The sequence below is a fragment of the Anser anser genome (assembly GCF_964211835.1).
Source record: "Anser anser genome assembly, contig: HAP1_SCAFFOLD_164, whole genome shotgun sequence".
Classification (NCBI taxonomy): domain Eukaryota; kingdom Metazoa; phylum Chordata; class Aves; order Anseriformes; family Anatidae; genus Anser; species Anser anser.
Genome location: NW_028154106.1, coordinates 46024 through 65326, shown reverse-complemented (window position 1 = coordinate 65326; position 19303 = coordinate 46024). Strand labels below are relative to the sequence as shown.

The following is a 19303-nucleotide window of genomic DNA, read 5'->3' as shown; positions in this document are numbered from 1 at the left end:
TGGTGCTGCACAGAGCTGGTGGCTGCCACGAGAGCCCTGCCTGAGGGTCCCGCTGGGCTCAGGAGACGATGTGGCAGCCAGGACTCCTGGGTCCTGATGCCAGGGCTGTCCTGAGGCCCAGGGCTCCTCTGGCCATGGATCAGACTTCTCCTGATGGGGGACAGTCCAGGGCCAGCTTTCCCTGAGAGCTGGTGCCTCTTTGGGATCTGGCTCTGGGAGGAAAGACCTCTGGTGTCCCAGAGACTGGCGTGGCCTGCAGGTCCCACAGGCCTCTCAGGAATGTCCCAGGAGTGCCTGCATGGTGTTTTTCTGGGGTGCTTGTGTATGCCTGCATGTGTCATCGCCTGGGTGAGGTGCTTGCCAAGAGGTTGTGAGCTGGCTGGCCTGGAGCCTGACGTGTCTTTTCCTTGCTTTCCAGAGACTGAGGCTATCTGGGATGCTGTATCCAAGTACATCCTGGAAGAGCTGAAGCGGGATAAGGTGGGTTGGTGTCCTGGGCCCTGCAGAGCAATCCCTGCCCGAGCACCGTGGCAGTGCTCTAAGACTGCCCGGGGTGCCCGGAGCAGCTTCTTGGCCAGCTGGGAGAGAAACCAAGGCCAGATGTGCTCTGCCTCTCAGGTGTTTGGCACACCCTAGGGCTTCACTCTTCCCTGCGGTCTGAGTGGGGAGGGCGAGCAGAGAGATGGGGGAATATCCTGGGTCCGTGCCTAGGACAATTGCTGGGAGTCAGTCCCAGGCCTAATCCGTGTGCTGGAAACCTCCGGGCGCTTCTCTAGCCAAGGGATGTTGGCAAATCCTGTGAGGGGGGTGACGAAAGAAACAGAGGATGCGGCTCTTTTGCAAAGCTTTCCAAAGTGCCCCACCTTGCCCCATTGTCCCTGAGGAGCGGGCAGGGCACAGAGCAGTGTCCCCCTGCTCTGACAGTCATCCCTTTTCCCGTCTCTCAAGAACTCCCTCATCGGCCTTTCTGTCTTTTCTGTGTGCAGGGCGTTCGGGTTGCGGGACTCGGGACCTTTGCTGTTGTCCAAGAGCAATTCCATGGCAAAGAAGAGCCGCTCTTGGTTCGAAGGCCTTTCTTTGAGCTGGACATCGATGAGTTGTGGCTGGAGGAGATCTACTGTCCCACTGAGCTCCTCCCTGGTGAGAAGGCAGCAGCCCCCCTCTTCCTGCCCCATGTCCGGAACGGTTTGTTCTCCCTGCTCTTTGGAAAGGCCCGGGAGAAGTAGAGGATTGTCTCCGACGGTCAGGGTACAGCTTGAGTTCCCCAAAAGAAACCATGCCCCAGGAGCTCTTTCTCTTAGCGACCCTTTCTCTGGGAACTTGTTCTGAATGTTGCAAGCAACTTGGGCTTGCTGTGGCACTGAGGATGTTGCTTCTCCTTGCAGATGGTGTCAAGATCGAGCCGCTGAACTACGTGCAGCTATCGCGAGCCACCTCCTTCCCACTGCACGTGGTGAAGAACTGTGTGCAAGAGACCATCCTGTTGTACTGCTTCCTCCTGAGGAGCAAGGAGCACGTCCCCTTTGCCTTCAGGGACATTGGTGTTCTGACGTGCAAAGATGGTTTCCTCTGCATGAAGTTTTATCTAGACTGCGTCAAACGTCTGGAGAGCTCTGCGGACCTGGTCACACTGCTCCACAGTGTAAGTTGGTGAGGTTTTGGGGGCTACTTAATTTCTTTGGGAATCCTAGTGAAGGGTGAGGAATCCGACCGCTGTTGGCCAGCCTGGACATGGCAGGCCAGTCAAATGCCTTTCCCCACGCTTGCCCCCTTAGCTGCTTTCTCCATTAACAAAGAGAGTTTCTTCTGAGCATCTGGGCGCTTGCCCCTGCAAAAAGCCTGGCAGTGTTACTGTACAGCCTCCATATTCTGCCATGCAGCTCCTCCAGAGCAGAACAAAGTTTCATGGAAGAGGCTTTGGAGGAGGGCTTTGGAGAGAAGGCTTTCTTTTGGCTTGGGAGACAGGTTTGCTTCCTGTCAATGAGAGCCATGAGAAAACCGCCTCAGAAACCCTCCAGCAGGTCTGTGTCTCTTTGCAGAGAATGTGGCCGGCACATCTGACCGCCTTCAGTGGCGAGACCACCGCTCGTGGGATCCCGATGTTCCCAAGGTGAGTGCATTTCCTCCGCAGCCCTTGGCTGACCCAGCGGGAGGCTTCCCACCTCCTGCTTTGGAACGTGCGCGCCTGGGTCTCCACCTTCAGCACCCAGTCAGGGCTAAATCCCGGGGAGACTGGTTCCTGCTTAACTAATGCTGAGTTTCGGCTACGAGTGTCTTCACCTGGAGAGGAGGGGCATTGTGGTTGTGTTTCTTGTGCCCGTGCTGCCGCGATTCCCGTCAGAGAGAGTTGCCTGCATGTGGAGGGGAATTTAGGCTACCTTTTCTGGTGCTGCGGGAAGACTGACAACAAACCCCATGCATGGACATGACGGAAAAGGGATGCCATGCCTTGTGCGACACCAGGAGGATTACTGCCAGCAAGCTGCAACGGGAAGGAGGCCAGCCTTCTTCAAGCCCGTGTCATCATTTGTTTTCCAGGTTTCATCTGACTGTGAGGAGAAGGCCAGAGGCCAAAGCTTCCACCACCTCACAGGAGGAAGCTGCAGGAGAGCGCAGGATCAGAAGAGGTAAGGGAACAGGTCCCTGCTGTCTGGAGGTGGTCCCTGTCCCGTGCTGGCTGACTTGAACCAGGTTAAAAGGCAGTGCCCACGCGGCTGCTCTGAAGAGCTTCCTCCTTTCCTAGTTTCAGAGTGCCATCCTGGCAAGCTGCTGCAGAGGAGGAAGAGGCTTTCCGACCCCATCCTGACAAGCTGGGAGCCGGGCACAAGGCAGCAAGATGTGGAGAAGAAGCCGTCTACCAGGTGAGACCCCTGGGGGAAAGGAGGAAGGAGCCCCTTGCAGCCACACAGGAGAGATGTCCCCTTTGGACCCACCAGCCGCAGGGTGGCTCCTGACACACGTCCCAGCGGAGGCCGCTCTCAACGGATGGCAAGCGTGCAGCACGTTTGCCTGAGACTGGCACACCAGCTTCATTTTCCACCAGGGCCCCGATCCCTGGGGGAGCTGAATGCAGGGCCTTGTTGCAGAAGCTCTTCTCCCTTCAGGAGTCCCCCCACATTGCAGCAGAGTCCATCTTCTTGTCTGTGGGAGCAAATGTCCCCTGCCTTCATTCTAACATGTCTCACCGTGTCTTAGGATTGCCGTGGCCCCATCTCCCCTGCTGTTTCTTCCAGCCTAAGGAGCTGTGATACCAGATGGAAAAGTTTCTTTCAGGCATTTTTTTCAAATGCTATCCCAAACGTTGTGGCAGGCACAAGAGAGTGCTGAGGTAGGGAGATGGCATGACTGCCCTCCTTACCTGACGGTTTTCTCCGATGCTACTGGCTCCCCAGCGATAACCTGTTTTCCACCCGTAAGCGCACCGTGTTTCAGGGCCACAGAGGAGAAGCTGAGGTAAACCCCGGGTGGGCCATAATGGTGTCTCTCGGCTCCTGTCCTTGCACAAGACACCGCTCCTCTCCTTCTTCCACCAAAAAGGGCCTGGATGCGGGCATCCCGAGCCTTCCTGAAGGCAGGTGGTGCCACAGCTTCGCGTTTGGCTCTCTCTGTCTCTGCTGAAGAGAACACGGCCAGTCCAATACGCCCGCTCGCTGCGGAACTGCCGTCTGCTGCAGAGGCTGACGCAGCTTGCGAGCGCGGACTGGAGACCGAATTCCCCTGGGCTCATGCAGCCTCCTCCTGGTGTCTGTTTGCAGCGTGCTCCCACCGTGTCCAGGCAGCTCCCCCGGGACGAAGAGGACAGACAGGCAGGAAACAGCTCCTGAAGCCATGTCCACCACCACTGCGCTCCCTGCTCCTGAAGCCTCCAGGAGAGCGCTGCAGGTACCTGCTCTGCCTTGCTGCAATGACCGTGCTGTTTGGGCCTGTACAAAAGCCTCTGTGTGGAGCGATCCCGAGCAGGTCCCTTGGGATGCGTTCATTTCCACGTTTGTTACCTCCTTCATCTCTTCCTCAGGAGACAGAAGGTGGCGTCCCGCACAGCTTCCCTGCCTCTTACTGCCTCCCGTGTTGCCACGAGCCACTTCATTTTGACCAGGGGCCATGGAAAAGGAACAAGGCCTTTCTGGGTCATTGATGGCAGAGGGCTTTGGTCACCGCGGGCTGTTCAGCTGTGTTTGTCACGAGTTGAGGAGCCTGGCCTAGCTTCAGGGCCCCTCATCCTTGAGGGTCGAAGCACTGCTGACAGACCGGCTGAGGCGAGGGGGCAGGAGTGCAGGTTAGGCCTGAGGGACAGCTGAGACCAATCCTGTCTGCTGTTGTGTTTTTGTTTTTTTTTTTTCCTCCAGGAGGTCTGGAACCTGTCTTCACAGTGGGACCAAACAGACAGCTCATGGCCCACGTACCAAAAGCTACAAGAGCAAGCCCGGGCAGAAATGGCTGCATGGGAAGCCTGGTCTGAGGGGGAGGACCAACAGATACCCCAGGTACTGGCAGTGATCAACAGCGCTGAGAACAGCAGCGATCCTCTCCGCCAGGGCTCCGAGGGCGGCAGGTCCCAGGGTGGTGGGAGCAGGACGGGCACCAGGCCGCAGGGCAGGGCTTTGCCTGCTCCTCCCTGTGAGGGAGAGGTTGTCAGCAGAAAGGGAGGGATAAAAGCAGCAGCCAGACGTGGGCTGGCAGCGCTGAGTCGCCTGGTTCCCAGGTCCTGTTGCAGGGCCCTTTCAAGAGGTCCTCTGGGAAACAGCACCTGTGTGTCCAGTCCTGTTTGATGAGAGTGTCTTCTCCTTGCAGCGATTCAACAGCCAACATGCTTGGACCCCCCATCCTCCAGCCCAGCCCAGGAGCAAGGAGGTCAGGAGGAGGTGGAGGAAGGCTGAGAACCCTGCCCCAGCAGAGGATTTGGGAGCAGCAGCCAAGCTGGAGAGACTCCGGCCTGAGTAAGTGTGTGCCGGCTCCGTTCCCGTCCTGGGGCACTCGAGTAGCTGTTGAGTGATGTCAGGACATGTCCAGGAGCCTGGTCCCTGAGTCCTGGGGTTGCCTCTGACACCCTTTGATTCCTCCTAAAGCGGGCATGACCTTGGTTACCACCAAGGCCTAAAAATCAGGTTGGAAGGGTGGGTGCAGGTGGCACTGCATGGGTGCAGGGTCTGGATGACGGGAGAGGCAGAAGGGGTGTCTGAGAGAGGCTGAGGGATCCCTTTCTCCTGTTGTTGCAGCCGCCTTTCCCCACGAGCACGCCAAGTTTTGGAAAGGTTGGAGCCGCATCGCCATCAACAAAGCGTATTCAGAAATGTTGCGGAGGCAAACCGGCTGCGGCAAGAGCAGCAGCAGCAGCTCCCCTGGTAAGTATGTCCATAAAGGGATGGTGCTTCCCGCTGCTGCAAGGCCCATCCTTCCCCTGGGGGCAGCACTGGGAGAAAGAGGGCACGTCTCCGACACCCCTCCCGAGACAGACGCGGGCTTTGGAGACTCTGGAGACTTTGGGACTGGAGCTCCCTGACACCTGACGGGGAGCGGCTGGGCACCCAGAACAGGCTTTCCCATGTGGGATGTGAAAGTCCTGTCTGAAAACAGAGGGGTCCCCTGGATGGCTGCCTCTCCCCTTTCCAAAGCCGAGAGTCTGTCCTTCCTTTGGAGAGCGCTGACACCAGGACACCTTGCCCTGAGGGGGAATACCTGTGCAGAATACCCAGGGTCCTCCGCTCCACCTGACCCAGCCCCAGGCTGGTGAGCTGCACCCCTGGGGACCTTGTCGTGAGCTTGGGCACGAGGCATCTGTCTCACTTCACGGCAGCCTTGAAGCTTCATGGGAAGCAGACCCCTACGTGCACGGCCCGAGCTAAGCCTGCAGTATTTCTCTGTGTTCAGCCTGTACACAACCTGCTCATCCTCTTTTTCTTTTGACTCCCTAGCGCTAGATGCTGGTACCGCAGTGGAGGGGAAGGTGCTGGGAACGGTGCCGGCAGCAGCGGAGCTCTGAGCAAAGGGGCTGGGAAGCTCCCCCGCTTTCCACCCCTGAATGGAAAATAAAGAGCACCGGGGCTCTTCCCAAACAGACTGCTTGTGTCACTTCATCCACCCTAGACTTGAATACGCATAAGCTGGATCTCTGCTTTGAAAGAGGAGTTTGGGTTGAAAGGAGAGCTCTTTCCAAGGCTCCCATTGCTATGCCTGCGCTGTCTTAAGTGTGGCTTCCCGTCATGATACTCATCGCTGCCAGTTGCGCGCATTTCCAGTCCAAAAGTCTGTGTCTCAGCCCACGTCCCCATAGCTCCCTCCTAGCTAGGGGAGCTCTGTGGCAGACCTGGAGGGGAGGCCCATGGGGACGAGGAGCAGGCAGAGGCATGGGGAATCTGAGGGCATCTGAAAGGACTCTCAGGGCCAGGTGTGCGGGTGTGTATGTGCTTGTGAACCCCGAGAGCGCCGTGTGTGCGCCTGCAGCAGTGACCTGCTGTCTCTGCCAGCCCCAGGCAGGAGGGGACTCGGCTGTCTGTGCCTGTGTGTTACGTGTGTCCTGTGTGTGGGTGCTGTTGCAAGCAGCGCCTTGTCTGTGGTCGTCTGTGCGACCGGCTGTATCAGTGTCCTCCCTGGGTGTCCCTGGCACAGGTGCTCAGCTTCGTTACTGCTTGAACCTGCAAAGGGGAAACTGGCAGCCGTGTCCCTCAGCCTGGGCGGAGAGCTGGGGACCCTGGGCACTGGGCTGGGTTCCAGTGGCCGGGCAGGACCATGCTGGGTGGTATCGGTCTGTACTGGGCTCCAGAGCATCTGGGGTAGTCAGCAGGATCTGGTCAAGTTGTGTGTCTTGCTGAGATTGCGTGTACATAATGCTTATAATATGCTGGGGGACCGATCCTTTGCTTCTGTTCCCTTAGGGTTATATTTACAAGGAAACTAGAGCATTGTGTGGGCACCCAAATGGGACCTGTGCTAGTAAATTCTTGGGTTGATTGGAACAAGTGGATTGAAAAGATGTTTACAGAGCATGAGGAGACAGGTAAGAGGCACAGATGGCTCAAACTGCAGGCCTGGTGGCTGGTATTCAGCGTTTAGGGGCTGAAAAGAAATGCTCACCAAAGCACGTACAAGACCTCCTGGATCCTGATCACTTCCAGCTCTGGAGATGAGAAATGATAGTAGAGAGCTGGAAGAAAACTGACAGAATCAGGCAAAGGCTGAGCCTTCTACAGACCGAACTTTCCAAATGCCTGAAGAATCAGGTAGAGACGGGAAATGCACAGTTGCAAAGAAGTAGCCTTAACGTTCAGAGATTTAGACCTGGTGGAGCCGAGTAGCCCTATATCTACTCCAAATCTACTCCTTTTTAGTTTAAAACCACTAGTCCTTGTCCTATCACTACACCCCCTGAGAAAGAGTCCCTGCGCAGCTTTCTTGGAGGCCCCCTTTTGGTACTGGAAGGCTGCAATGAGATCTGCCCAGAGCCTTCTCTTCTCTAGACTGAACAACTCTCCCAGCCTGTCTTCGTGGGACAACCCTCTGATCAGCCTCGTGGCCACACTTCTTTTGATGCAGCCCGCGATACGGCTGGCTTTCTTTTTTTTTATGGCGCGTGCACATTGCCAGTTCATGCGGAGTCTGTCACCCACCAATGCTCCCAGGCCCTTCTCAGGGCTGCTCTCAACCCATTCTCCACCCAGCCTGGATTTGTGCTTAGGATAGCCCTGATCCAGGTGCAGGACCTTCCACTTGGCCTTGTTGAACCTCACGAGGTTTGCATCGGCCCAGCTCTCAAGCCTGTGCAGGTCCCCCTGGATGGCATCCCTTCCCTCCAGCGTGTCGACCGTGCCACACAGCTTAGAGTCATCAGCAAACGTGCTGAGAGTGCACTCAATCTACCGTCCATGTCGCTGACAAATATATTAAATAGTGCCAGCCCCATACTGACTCCTGAGGGACACGACTCATCACTGATCACCACTTGGGCATGAAGCCGTTGACCACAACTCTCTGAGTGCAACCATCCAGCCAATTCCTTGCCCATGGAGTTGCTCATCCATCATATCCACGACTCTCCAATTTGGAGACAAGGATGTCATGCAGGACAGTGTCAAATGCCTTGCAGAAGTCCAGGTAGATGACGGCAGCTGCTCTTCCCCTATCCACCAGTGCTGTAACCCTGCTGTAGAAGGCTACCAGATTTTTCAGGCATGATCTGCCCTTACTGGAGCCACGCTGACTGTCACCAAGCACCTCTTTGTTTTCCACGTGCCTTGGAATAGTTCCCAGGAGGCTCTGCAGTACCTCATTCTCCCAGTCTGTTCCTTTGTATTCTGTGAATTGGCTAGTGTGGCTAGAGCACTTGACAGTGAAGACTGAAGCAAAAAAGTCGTTGACTACCCCAGCCTCCTCCATGTACCACGTAACCAGGTCTCCCATTTCCTTCAGCAGAGGGCCCACGTTTTCCCTAGTCTTACTTTTATCACCAATATACCTGTAGAAGCCCTTCCTGTTGCCCCTGACGCTCCTGACAAGAGTCAATTCTGGTGGGGCTTAGCTTTCTGAACTTGATCCCTGGCTGCTCGGTAAATGTTCCTGCATTCCTCCTAGGAGGCTCAAGGGAGACCTTATCGCCCCACTGCCCCACGCGTGGTCCCACAGCCATGCTGCCAAGGCACCGCACATGGCAGTGCCCGATCAGGGCTGAGTCAAGCTCTTACTGACCGCACCAGGGACAATAGACATGGAAGACAGAATGCAATGCACAGGAAAAATTACACATAATAAGCAACCAAATAACACTAGTTTTGTAGCCACGGCCACCCTCATGTCCAGTCTCCAAATGGGGTCCTGCTATCATTTGTCTTCAGTTGTTTGGTTAATTCTTGTAATTCCTGTATCTTCATGTGTACCAAGTGGGAATGATCACTCAGGTTCATATAAGACATACCTGCAAAGTCCTCGCAATCATGACCATGGACAAGTAACAAAAATCAATCCCAGCTCTATTTTGTAGCGTAGCATGCCTTATTAATATTTACGTCAAGCAGCAAGCCAGGTAGCGCAGCACTAGTGGCATCACTAAATTTACTTAGTCAGCACGCTAGGCGATTCAGGGTGGTTAACGCTCGAGCACTAGCCAAACCAGGTTCCGTACTATTCACCCACCATGACACTGAGTTGTTTTTCCCTGTATAGGTGAAAAATGCGCAGTAGGTCGCTGGCAACGAGCCCAGGAGGCTCAATTCTTGGGACGGGAGGCTTGGTGTCTGCCCAGCTCTGGATAACCAACCATTCCAGGAGTCGCTCCAGGCCTCGCAGCGTGGCTCTCAGGCCATGGCTTGGTCACATAAGCGGGCTAGCCGTTCCCGTCTCAGCAGCGCTCCGACCCGACAGATGCAAAAGGGGTGCTGCGGTGCAGCAAGACTCAGGCACGTAATATCCTGGCCTGTGGCATTAGCCATGGTCACCCATACGTTCTGTTGAGGCTGTGGGATGATCCACGCTGACCTGGAAAACAGCCGGGGGGGAGTGGGGGTGGGGTGATGGCAGGGGGGGGAATCATGGCCACGGGCCGCGGGGAGGCTGCGGCAGCCTTCAGGAGCACGCTGCGTCTGTCCCAGTCGGTTCTCCCCACTCTCCTCTTCATCTGCAGCGCATGCCCTACTCCTCTCCCTCACCATGATGTGCTGAGGGTATGTTTGCCATTCCCTCGTGTACCACCTCTGCCTCCCGCATGGCAGACAGGGGGATGGTGCTGAGGCCTCCTCAAAGCACAGAGCCCCGTGGGATGTGCGGGGCTGCAATTCCCTCCGTATAACACATCCTACTCGGACAACAGCAAAGGCTGGCTGTCGTTCAGCCAAGTTCAGGCGCGGTGAGGGACTGCTGTATCCCAGGTGCCTTCGCTCCCATCTTTTTCTTGAAAAAGGCCCAGCCCCAGGACAGGCCTCAAACCCCACCTTCCTGGAAGGGCTTCCAAGATCAGAGGTGTGTTGGGGCAGGAACACAGCGGTGACTTTTCCAGCGCTCCACTTCCTATATCCAATGGCCTTTGTCACCATTTGGAGATGTTCCTGGTAGATTTGTCAAGATCCTGTGGAAAAGAACTGGGCAGAAGGGAGGTGACAGTTTCTCAGGACAAGAAGGGAAATCTCTCGTCTCTCTCCCGACCTGCGCCATCTCTTTGCTGCTGACCTCATAGGCCTTCAAATGACACGTGCTGATGTCACAGGGGGATGTCAGAGGGTCAGAGCAGAGGCGTGTTGGGGCAGGCAGACAGTGGGGACTTCTCCAGCACTCCAATCCTTTATTCTATGGCCTTTGTCACCATGTGGAGATGTTCCTGGTGGCTTTGCCAGGAACTGCTGCTAAAGAACTGGGCAGAAGGGAGGTGACTGTTTCTCAGGACAAGAAAGGAAATCTCTCGTCTCTCTCCTGAGCTGTGCTGTCTCCATGCTGCTGACATCATAAGCCTTCAGATGACACGTGCTGATGTCACAAAGGGATGCACTGCATCACCAGGATATCTTCACTGGAGCAGCGGCAGTGCCGGCACTTCCCTGCAAGGCCTGGTCCCTGCTGGGCACTGCTTGGGTGCTCCCCACCGCTGTCCTTCTGTGGCCAGGAGTGGGGGCAGCAGGCAGCAAGGTTGCACTGGGCGACCCTCGCTGACGGGCGGAGGAGCAGGGGCACCTTGCAGAGGAGCTGTGGTTGAGGAGCCAGGGCGGGCATCCCTTGTCCTGAGCTGAGGGCCAGCAGCAAGTGAGATGGAGGGTTGCTGGAGTGTGACCATCACCTCTGATCTGACTTCTGCATTCCCAGTGCTCCTGCAGCTCTCCCCCAAAGGTGAGGGTGTCAGGAGCCCCTTCCCAAGGGGTGTCCCAGGGGCTGTCAGCTGTCCCAAGCTGCAGGTCCTGGGCTGGGGGGTGGTGGTGGTGCTGCACAGAGCTGGTGGCTGCCACGAGAGCCCTGCCTGAGGGTCCCGCTGGGCTCAGGGGACAATGTGGCAGCCAGGACTCCTGGGTCCTGATGCCAGGGCTGTCCTGAGGCCCAGGGCTCCTCTGGCCATGGCTCAGACTTCTCCTGATGGGGGACAGTCCAGGGCCAGCTTTCCCTGGGAGCCGGTGCCTCTTTGGGATCTGGCTCTGGGAGGAAAGACCTCTGGTGTCCCAGAGACTGGCGTGGCCTGCAGGTCCCACAGGCCTCTCAGGAATGTCCCAGGAGTGCCTGCATGGTGTTTTTCTGGGATGCTTGTGTATGCCTGCATGTGTCATCGCCTGGGTGAGGTGCTTGCCAAGAGGTTGTGAGCTGGCTGGCCTGGAGCCTGACGTGTCTTTTCCTCGCTTTCCAGAGACTGAGGCTATCTGGGATGCTGTATCCAAGTACATCCTGGAAGAGCTGAAGCGGGATAAGGTGGGTTGGTGTCCTGGGCCCTGCAGAGCAATCCCTGCCCGAGCACCGTGGCAGTGCTCTAAGACTGCCCGGGGTGCCCGGAGCAGCTTCTTGGCCAGCTGGGAGAGAAACCAAGGCCAGATGTGCTCTGCCTCTCAGGTGTTTGGCACACCCTAGGGCTTCCCTCTTCCCTGCGGTCTGAGTGGGGAGGGCGAGCAGAGAGATGGGGGAATATCCTGGCTCCGTGCCTAGGACAATTGCTGGGAGTCAGTCCCAGGCCTAATCCGTGTGCTGGAAACCTCCGGGCGCTTCTCTAGCCAAGGGATGTTGGCAAATCCTGTGAGGGGGGTGACGAAAGAAACAGAGGATGCGGCTCTTTTGCAAAGCTTTCCAAAGTGCCCCACCTTGCCCCATTGTCCCTGAGGAGCGGGCAGGGCACAGAGCAGTGTCCCCCTGCTCTGACAGTCATCCCTTTTCCCGTCTCTCAAGAACTCCCTCATCGGCCTTTCTGTCTTTTCTGTGTGCAGGGCGTTCGGGTTGCGGGACTCGGGACCTTTGCTGTTGTCCAAGAGCAATTCCATAGCAAAGAAGAGCCGCTCTTGGTTCGAAGGCCTTTCTTCGAGCTAGACATCGACGAGTTGTGGCTGGAGGAGATCTACTGTCCCACTGAGCTCCTCCCTGGTGAGAAGGCAGCAGCCCCCCTCTTCCTGCCCCATGTCCGGAACGGTTTGTTCTCCCTGCTCTTTGGAAAGGCCTGGGAGTAGTAGAGGATTGTCTCCGACGGTCAGGGTACAGCTTGAGTTCCCCAAAAGAAACCGTGCCCCAGGAGCTCTTTCTCTTAGCGACCCTTTCTCTGGGAACTTGTTCTGAATGTTGCAAGCAACTTGGGCTTGCTGTGGCACTGAGGATGTTGCTTCTCCTTGCAGATGGTGTCAAGATCGAGCCGCTGAACTACGTGCAGCTATCGCGAGCCACCTCCTTCCCACTGCACGTGGTGAAGAACTGTGTGCAAGAGACCATCCTGTTGTACTGCTTCCTCCTGAGGAGCAAGGAGCACGTCCCCTTTGCCTTCAGGGACATTGGTGTTCTGACGTGCAAAGATGGTTTCCTCTGCATGAACTTTTATCTGGACTGCGTCAAACGTCTGGAGAGCACTGCGGGCCTTGTTGCACTGCTCCACAGTGTAAGTTGGTGAGGTTTTGGGGGCTACTTCAATTTCTTTGGGAATCCTAGCAAAGGGTGAGGAATCCGACCGCTGTTGGCCAGCCTGGACATGGCAGGCCAGTCAAATGCCTTTCCCCACGCTTGCCCCCTTAGCTGCTTTCTCCATTAACAAAGAGAGTTTCTTCTGAGCATCTGGGCGCTTGCCCCTGCAAAAAGCCTGGCAGTGTTACTGTACAGCCTCCATATTCTGCCATGCAGCTCCTCCAGAGCAGAACAAAGGTTCATGGAAGAGGCTTTGGAGGAGGGCTTTGGAGAGAAGGCTTTCTTTTGGCTTGGGAGACAGGTTTGCTTCCTGTCAATGAGAGCCGTGAGAAAACCGCCTCAGAAACCCTCCAGCAGGTCTGTGTCTCTTTGCAGAGAATGTGGCCGGCACATCTGACCGCCTTCAGTGGAGAGACCACCGCTCGTGGGATCCCGATGTTCCCAAGGTGAGTGCGTTTCCTCCGCAGCCCTTGGCTGACCCAGCGGGAGGCTTCCCACCTCCTGCTTTGGAACGTGCGCGGCTGGGTCTCCACCTTCAGCACCCAGTCAGGGCTAAATCCCGGGGGACTGGTTCCTAGTTATCTAATGCTGAGTTTCGGCTACGAGTGTCTTCACCTGGAGAGGAGGGGCATTGTGGTTGTGTTTCTTGTGCCCGCGCTGCTGCGATTCCCGTCAGAGAGAGTTGCCTGCATGTGGAGGGGAATTTAGGCTACCTTTTCTGGTGCTGCGGGAAGACTGACAACAAACCCCATGCATGGACATGACGGAAAAGGGATGCCATGCCTTGCGCAACACCAGGAGGATTACTGCCAGCAAGCTGCAACGGGAAGGAGGCCAGCCTTCTTCAAGCCCGTGTCATCGTTTGTTTTCCAGGTTTCATCTGACTGTGAGGAGAAGGCCAGAGGCCAAAGCTTCCACCACCTCACAGGAGGAAGCTGCAGGAGAGCGCAGGATGAGAAGAGGTAAGGGAACAGGTCCCTGCTGTCTGGAGGTGGTCCCTGTCCCGTGCTGGCTGACTTGAACCAGGTTAAAAGGCAGTGCCCACGCGGCTGCTCTGAAGAGCTTCCTCCTTTCCTAGTTTCAGAGTGCCATCCTGGCAAGCTGCTGCAGAGGAGGAAGAGGCTTTCCGACCCCATCCTGACAAGCTGGGAGCCGGGCACAAGGCAGCAAGATGTGGAGAAGAAGCCGTCTACCAGGTGAGACCCCTGGGGGAAAGGAGGAAGGAGCCCCTTGCAGCCACACAGGAGAGATGTCCCCTTTGGACCCACCAGCCGCAGGGTGGCTCCTGACACACGTCCCAGCGGAGGCCGCTCTCAACGGATGGCAAGCGTGCAGCACGTTTGCCTGAGACTGGCACACCAGCTTCATTTTCCACCAGGGCCCCGATCCCTGGGGGAGCTGAATGCAGGGCCTTGTTGCAGAAGCTCTTCTCCCTTCAGGAGTCCCCCCACATTGCAGCAGAGTCCATCTTCTTGTCTGTGGGAGCAAATGTCCCCTGCCTTCATTCTAACATGTCTCACCGTGGCTTAGGATTGCCGTGGCCCCATCTCCCCTGCTGTTTCTTCCAGCCTAAGGAGCTGTGATACCAGATGGAAAAGTTTCTTTCAGGCATTTTTTTCAAATGCTATCCCAAACGTTGTGGCAGGCACAAGAGAGTGCTGAGGTAGGGAGATGGCATGACTGCCCTCCTTACCTGACGGTTTTCTCCGATGCTACTGGCTCCCCAGCGATAACCTGTTTTCCACCCGTAAGCGCACCGTGTTTCAGGGCCACAGAGGAGAAGCTGAGGTAAAGCCCGGGTGGGCCATAATGGTGTCTCTCGGCTCCCGTCCTTGCACAAGACACCGCTCCTCTCCTTCTTCCACCAAAAAGGGCCTGGATGCGGGCATCCCGAGCCTTCCTGAAGGCAGGTGGTGCCACAGCTTCGCGTTTGGCTCTCTCTGTCTCTGCTGAAGTGAACACAGCCAGTCCAATATGCCCGCTCGCTGCGGAAGTGCCGTCTGCTGCAGAGGCTGACGCAGCTTGCGAGCGCGGACTGGAGACCGAATTCCCCTGGGCTCATGCAGCCTCCTCCTGGTGTCTGTTTGCAGCGTGCTCCCCCCGTGTCCAGGCAGCTCCCCCGGGACGAAGAGGACAGACAGGCAGGAAACAGCTCCTGAAGCCATGTCCACCACCACTGCGCTCCCTGCTCCTGAAGCCTCCAGGAGAGCGCTGCAGGTACCTGCTCTGCCTTGCTGCAATGACCGTGCTGTTTGGGCCTGTACAAAAGCCTCTGTGTGGAGCGATCCCGAGCAGGTCCCTTGGGATGCGTTCATTTCCACGTTTGTTACCTCCTTCATCTCTTCCTCAGGAGACAGAAGGTGGCGTCCCGCACACCTTCCCTGCCTCTTACTGCCTCCCGTGTTGCCACGAGCCACTTCATTTTGACCAGGGACCATGGAAAAGGAACAAGGCCTTTCTGGGTCATTGATGGCAGAGGGCTTTGGTCACCGCGGGCTGTTCAGCTGTGTTTGTCACGAGTTGAGGAGCCTGGCCTAGCTTCAGGGCCCCTCATCCTTGAGGGTCGAAGCACTGCTGACAGACCGGCTGAGGCGAGGGGGCAGGAGTGCGGGTTAGGCCTGAGGGACAGCTGAGACCAATCCTGTCTGCTGTTGTGTTTTTGTTTTTTTTTTTTCCTCCAGGAGGTCTGGAACCTGTCTTCACAGTGGGACCAAACAGACTGCTCATGGCCCACGTACCAAAAGCTACAAGAGCAAGCCCGGGCAGAAATGGCTGCATGGGAAGCCTGGTCTGATGGGGAGGACCAACAGATACCCCAGGTACTGGCAGTGATCAACAGCGCTGAGAACAGCAGCGATCCTCTCCGCCAGGGCTCCGAGGGCGGCAGGTCCCAGGGTGGTGGGAGCAGGACGGGCACCAGGCCGCAGGGCAGGGCTTTGCCTGCTCCTCCCTGTGAGGGAGAGGTTGTCAGCAGAAAGGGAGGGATAAAAGCAGCAGCCAGATGTGGGCTGGCAGCGCCGAGTCGCCTGGTTCCCAGGTCCTGCCGCAGGGTCCTTTCAAGAGGTCCTCTGGGAAACAGCACCTGTGTGTCCAGTCCTGTTTGATGAGAGCGTCTTCTCCTTGCAGCGATTCAACAGCCAACATGCTTGGACTCCCCGTCCTCCAGCCCAGCCCAGGAGCAAGGAGGTCAGGAGGAGGTGGAGGAAGGCTGAGAACCCTGCCCCAGCAGAGGATTTGGGAGCAGCAGCCAAGCTGGAGAGACTCCGGCCTGAGTAAGTGTGTGCCGGCTCCGTTCCCGTCCTGGGGCACTGGAGTAGCTGTTGAGTGATGTCAGGACATGTCCAGGAGCCTGGTCCCTGAGTCCTGGGCTTGCCTCTAACACCCTTTGATTCCTCCTAAAGCGGGCATGACCTTGGTTACCACCAAGGCCTAAAAATCAGGTTGGAAGGGTGGGTGCAGGTGGCACTGCATGGGTGCAGGGTCTGGATGAGGGGAGAGGCAGAAGGGGTGTCTGAGAGAGGCTGAGGGATCCCTTTCTCCTGTTGTTGCAGCCGCCTTTCCCCACGAGCACGCCAAGTTTTGGAAAGGTTGGAGCCGCATCGCCATCAACAAAGCGTATTCAGAAATGTTGCGGAGGCAAACCGGCTGCGGCAAGAGCAGCAGCAGCAGCTCCCCTGGTAAGTATGTCCATAAAGGGATGGTGCTTCCCGCTGCTGCAAGGCCCATCCTTCCCCTGGGGGCAGCACTGGGAGAAAGAGGGCACGTCTCCGACACCCCTCCCGAGACAGACGCGGGCTTTGGAGACTCTGGAGACTTTGGGACTGGAGCTCCCTGACACCTGACGGGGAGCGGCTGGGCACCCAGAACAGGCTTTCCCATGTGGGATGTGAAAGTCCTGTCTGAAAACAGAGGGGTCCCCTGGATGGCTGCCTCTCCCCTTTCCAAAGCCGAGAGTCTGTCCTTCCTTTGGAGAGCGCTGACACCAGGACACCTTGCCCTGAGGGGGAATACCTGTGCAGAATACCCAGGGTCCTCCGCTCCACCTGACCCAGCCCCAGGCTGGTGAGCTGCACCCCTGGGGACCCTGTCGTGAGCTCGGGCACGAGGCATCTGTCTCACTTCACGGCAGCCTTGAAGCTTCCTGGGAAGCAGACCCCTACGTGCACGGCCCGAGCTAAGCCTGCAGTATTTCTCTGTGTTCAGCCTGTACACAACCTGCTCATCCTCTTTTTCTTTTGACTCCCTAGCGCTAGATGCTGGTACCGCAGTGGAGGGGAAGGTGCTGGGAATGGTGACGGCGGCAGCAGCGGAGCTCTGAGCAAAGGGGCTGGGACGCTCCCCCGCTTTCCACCCCTGAATGGAAAATAAAGAGCACCGGGGCTCTTCCCAAACAGACTGCTTGTGTCACTTCATCCACCCTAGACTTGAGTACGCATAAGCTGGATCTCTGCTTTGAAAGAGGAGTTTGGGTTGAAAGGAGAGCTCTTTCCAAGGCTCCCATTGCTATGCCTGCGCTGTCTAAGTGTGGCTTCCCGTCATGATACTCATCGCTGCCAGTTGCGCGCATTTCCAGTGCAGAAGTCTGTGTCTCAGCCCACGTCCCCATAGCTCCCTCCTAGCTAGGGGAGCTCCGTGGCAGACCTGCAGGGGAGGCCCATGGGGACGAGGAGCAGGCAGAGGCATGGGGAATCTGAGGGCATCTGAAAGGACTCTCAGGGCCAGGTGTGCGGGTGTGTATGTGCTTGTGAACCCCGAGAGTGCCATGTGTGTGCCTGCAGCAGTGACCTGCTGTCTCTGCCAGCCCCAGTCAGGAGGGGACTCGGCTGTCTGTGCCTGTGTGTTACGTGTGTCCTGTGTGTGGGTGCTGTTGCAAGCAGCGCCTTGTCTGTGGTCATCTGTGTGACCGGCTGTATCAGTGTCCTCCCTGGGTGTCCCTGGCACAGGTGCTCAGCTTCGTTGCTGGTTGAACCTGCAAAGGGGAAACTGGCAGCCGTGTCCCTCAGCCTGGGCGGAGAGCTGGGGACCCTGGGCACTGGGCTGGGTTCCAGTGGCCGGGCAGGACCATGCTGGGTGGTATCGGTCTGTACTGGGCTCCAGAGCATCTGGGGTAGTCAGCAGGATCTGGTCAAGTTGTGTGTCTTGCTGAGATTGCGTGTACATAATGCTTATAATATGCTGGGGGACCGATCCTTTGCTTCTGTTCCCTTAGGGTTATATTTACAAGGAAGCTAGAGCATTGTGTGGGCACCCAAATGGGACCTGTGCTAGTAAATTCTTGGGTTGATTGGAACAAGTGGATTGAAAAGATGTTTACAGAGCATGAGGAGACAAGTAAGAGGCACAGATGGCTCAAACTGCAGGCCTGGTGGCTGGTATTCAGCGTTTAGGGGCTGAAAAGAAATGCTCACCAAAGCACGTACAAGACCTCCTGGATCCTGATCACTTCCAGCTCTGGAGATGAGAAATGATAGTAGAGAGCTGGAAGAAAACTGACAGAATCAGGCAAAGGCTGAGCCTTCTACAGACCGAACTTTCCAAATGCCTGAAGAATCAGGTAGAGACGGGAAATGCACAGTTGCAAAGAAGTAGCCTTAACGTTCAGAGATTTAGACCTGGTGGAGCCGAGTAGCCCTATATCTACTCCAAATCTACTCCTTTTTAGTTTAAAACCACTAGTCCTTGTCCTATCACTACACCCCCTGAGAAAGAGTCCCTGCGCAGCTTTCTTGGAGGCCCCCTTTTGGTACTGGAAGGCTGCAATGAGATCTGCCCAGAGCCTTCTCTTCTCTAGACTGAACAACTCTCCCAGCCTGTCTTCGTGGGACAACCCTCTGATCAGCCTCGTGGCCACACTTCTTTTGATGCAGCCCGCGATACGGCTGGCTTTCTTTTTTTTTATGGCGCGTGCACATTGCCAGTTCATGCGGAGTCTGTCACCCACCAATGCTCCCAGGCCCTTCTCAGGGCTGCTCTCAACCCATTCTCCACCCAGCCTGGATTTGTGCTTAGGATAGCCCTGATCCAGGTGCAGGACCTTCCACTTGGCCTTGTTGAACCTCACGAGGTTTGCATCGGCCCAGCTCTCAAGCCTGTGCAGGTCCCCCTGGATGGCATCCCTTCCCTCCAGCGTGTCGACCGTGCCACACAGCTTAGAGTCATCAGCAAACGTGCTGAGAGTGCACTCAATCTACCGTCCATGTCGCTGACAAATATATTAAATAGTGCCAGCCCCATACTGACTCCTGAGGGACACGACTCATCACTGATCTCCACTTGGGCATGAAGCCGTTGACCACAACTCTCTGAGTGCAACCATCCAGCCAATTCCTTGCCCATGGAGTTGCTCATCCATCATATCCACGACTCTCCAATTTGGAGACAAGGATGTCATGCAGGACAGTGTCAAATGCCTTGCAGAAGTCCAGGTAGATGACGGCAGCTGCTCTTCCCCTATCCACCAGTGCTGTAACCCTGCTGTAGAAGGCTACCAGATTTTTCAGGCATGATCTGCCCTTACTGGAGCCACGCTGACTGTCACCAAGCACCTCTTTGTTTTCCACGTGCCTTGGAATAGTTCCCAGGAGGCTCTGCAGTACCTCATTCTCCCAGTCTGTTCCTTTGTATTCTGTGAATTGGCTAGTGTGGCTAGAGCACTTGACAGTGAAGACTGAAGCAAAAAAGTCATTGACTACCCCAGCCTCCTCCATGTACCACGTAACCAGGTCTCCCATTTCCTTCAGCAGAGGGC

The 19303-nt window shown here is 56.6% G+C and overlaps 2 protein-coding genes across 3 annotated transcripts; both read left to right on the top strand.

The window, feature by feature from the left end:
• The first annotated feature begins 1360 nt into the window (after positions 1-1360).
• LOC310890808 (uncharacterized protein) lies at positions 1361-6081 on the top strand. 2 transcript variants are annotated; one of them, XM_083853135.1, is made up of 9 exons: positions 1361-1642; positions 2040-2110; positions 2539-2627; positions 2744-2861; positions 3756-3882; positions 4347-4484; positions 4792-4937; positions 5217-5342; positions 5913-6081. In XM_083853135.1, the coding sequence occupies exons 1-9, from the start codon at positions 1367-1369 to the stop codon at positions 6028-6030; spliced, it is 1209 nt and encodes a 402-aa protein (XP_083709261.1). In that variant the 5' UTR covers positions 1361-1366; the 3' UTR covers positions 6031-6081. The 2 variants fall into 2 exon arrangements, with proteins under 2 accessions (XP_083709261.1, XP_083709260.1); XM_083853134.1 differs by having other exon boundaries at positions 4347-4552.
• A 4643-nt stretch (positions 6082-10724) lies between these two features.
• Positions 10725-16940, top strand: LOC310890793 (uncharacterized protein; the record flags this gene model as incomplete). Its single annotated transcript, XM_083853119.1, has 11 exons — positions 10725-10803; positions 11309-11370; positions 11877-12030; positions 12276-12532; positions 12931-13001; positions 13429-13517; positions 13634-13751; positions 14646-14772; positions 15237-15442; positions 15682-15827; positions 16107-16940. The coding sequence occupies 11 exons, from the start codon at positions 10725-10727 to the stop codon at positions 16388-16390; spliced, it is 1593 nt and encodes a 530-aa protein (XP_083709245.1). The 3' UTR covers positions 16391-16940.
• Positions 16941-19303: the final 2363 nt, after the last annotated feature.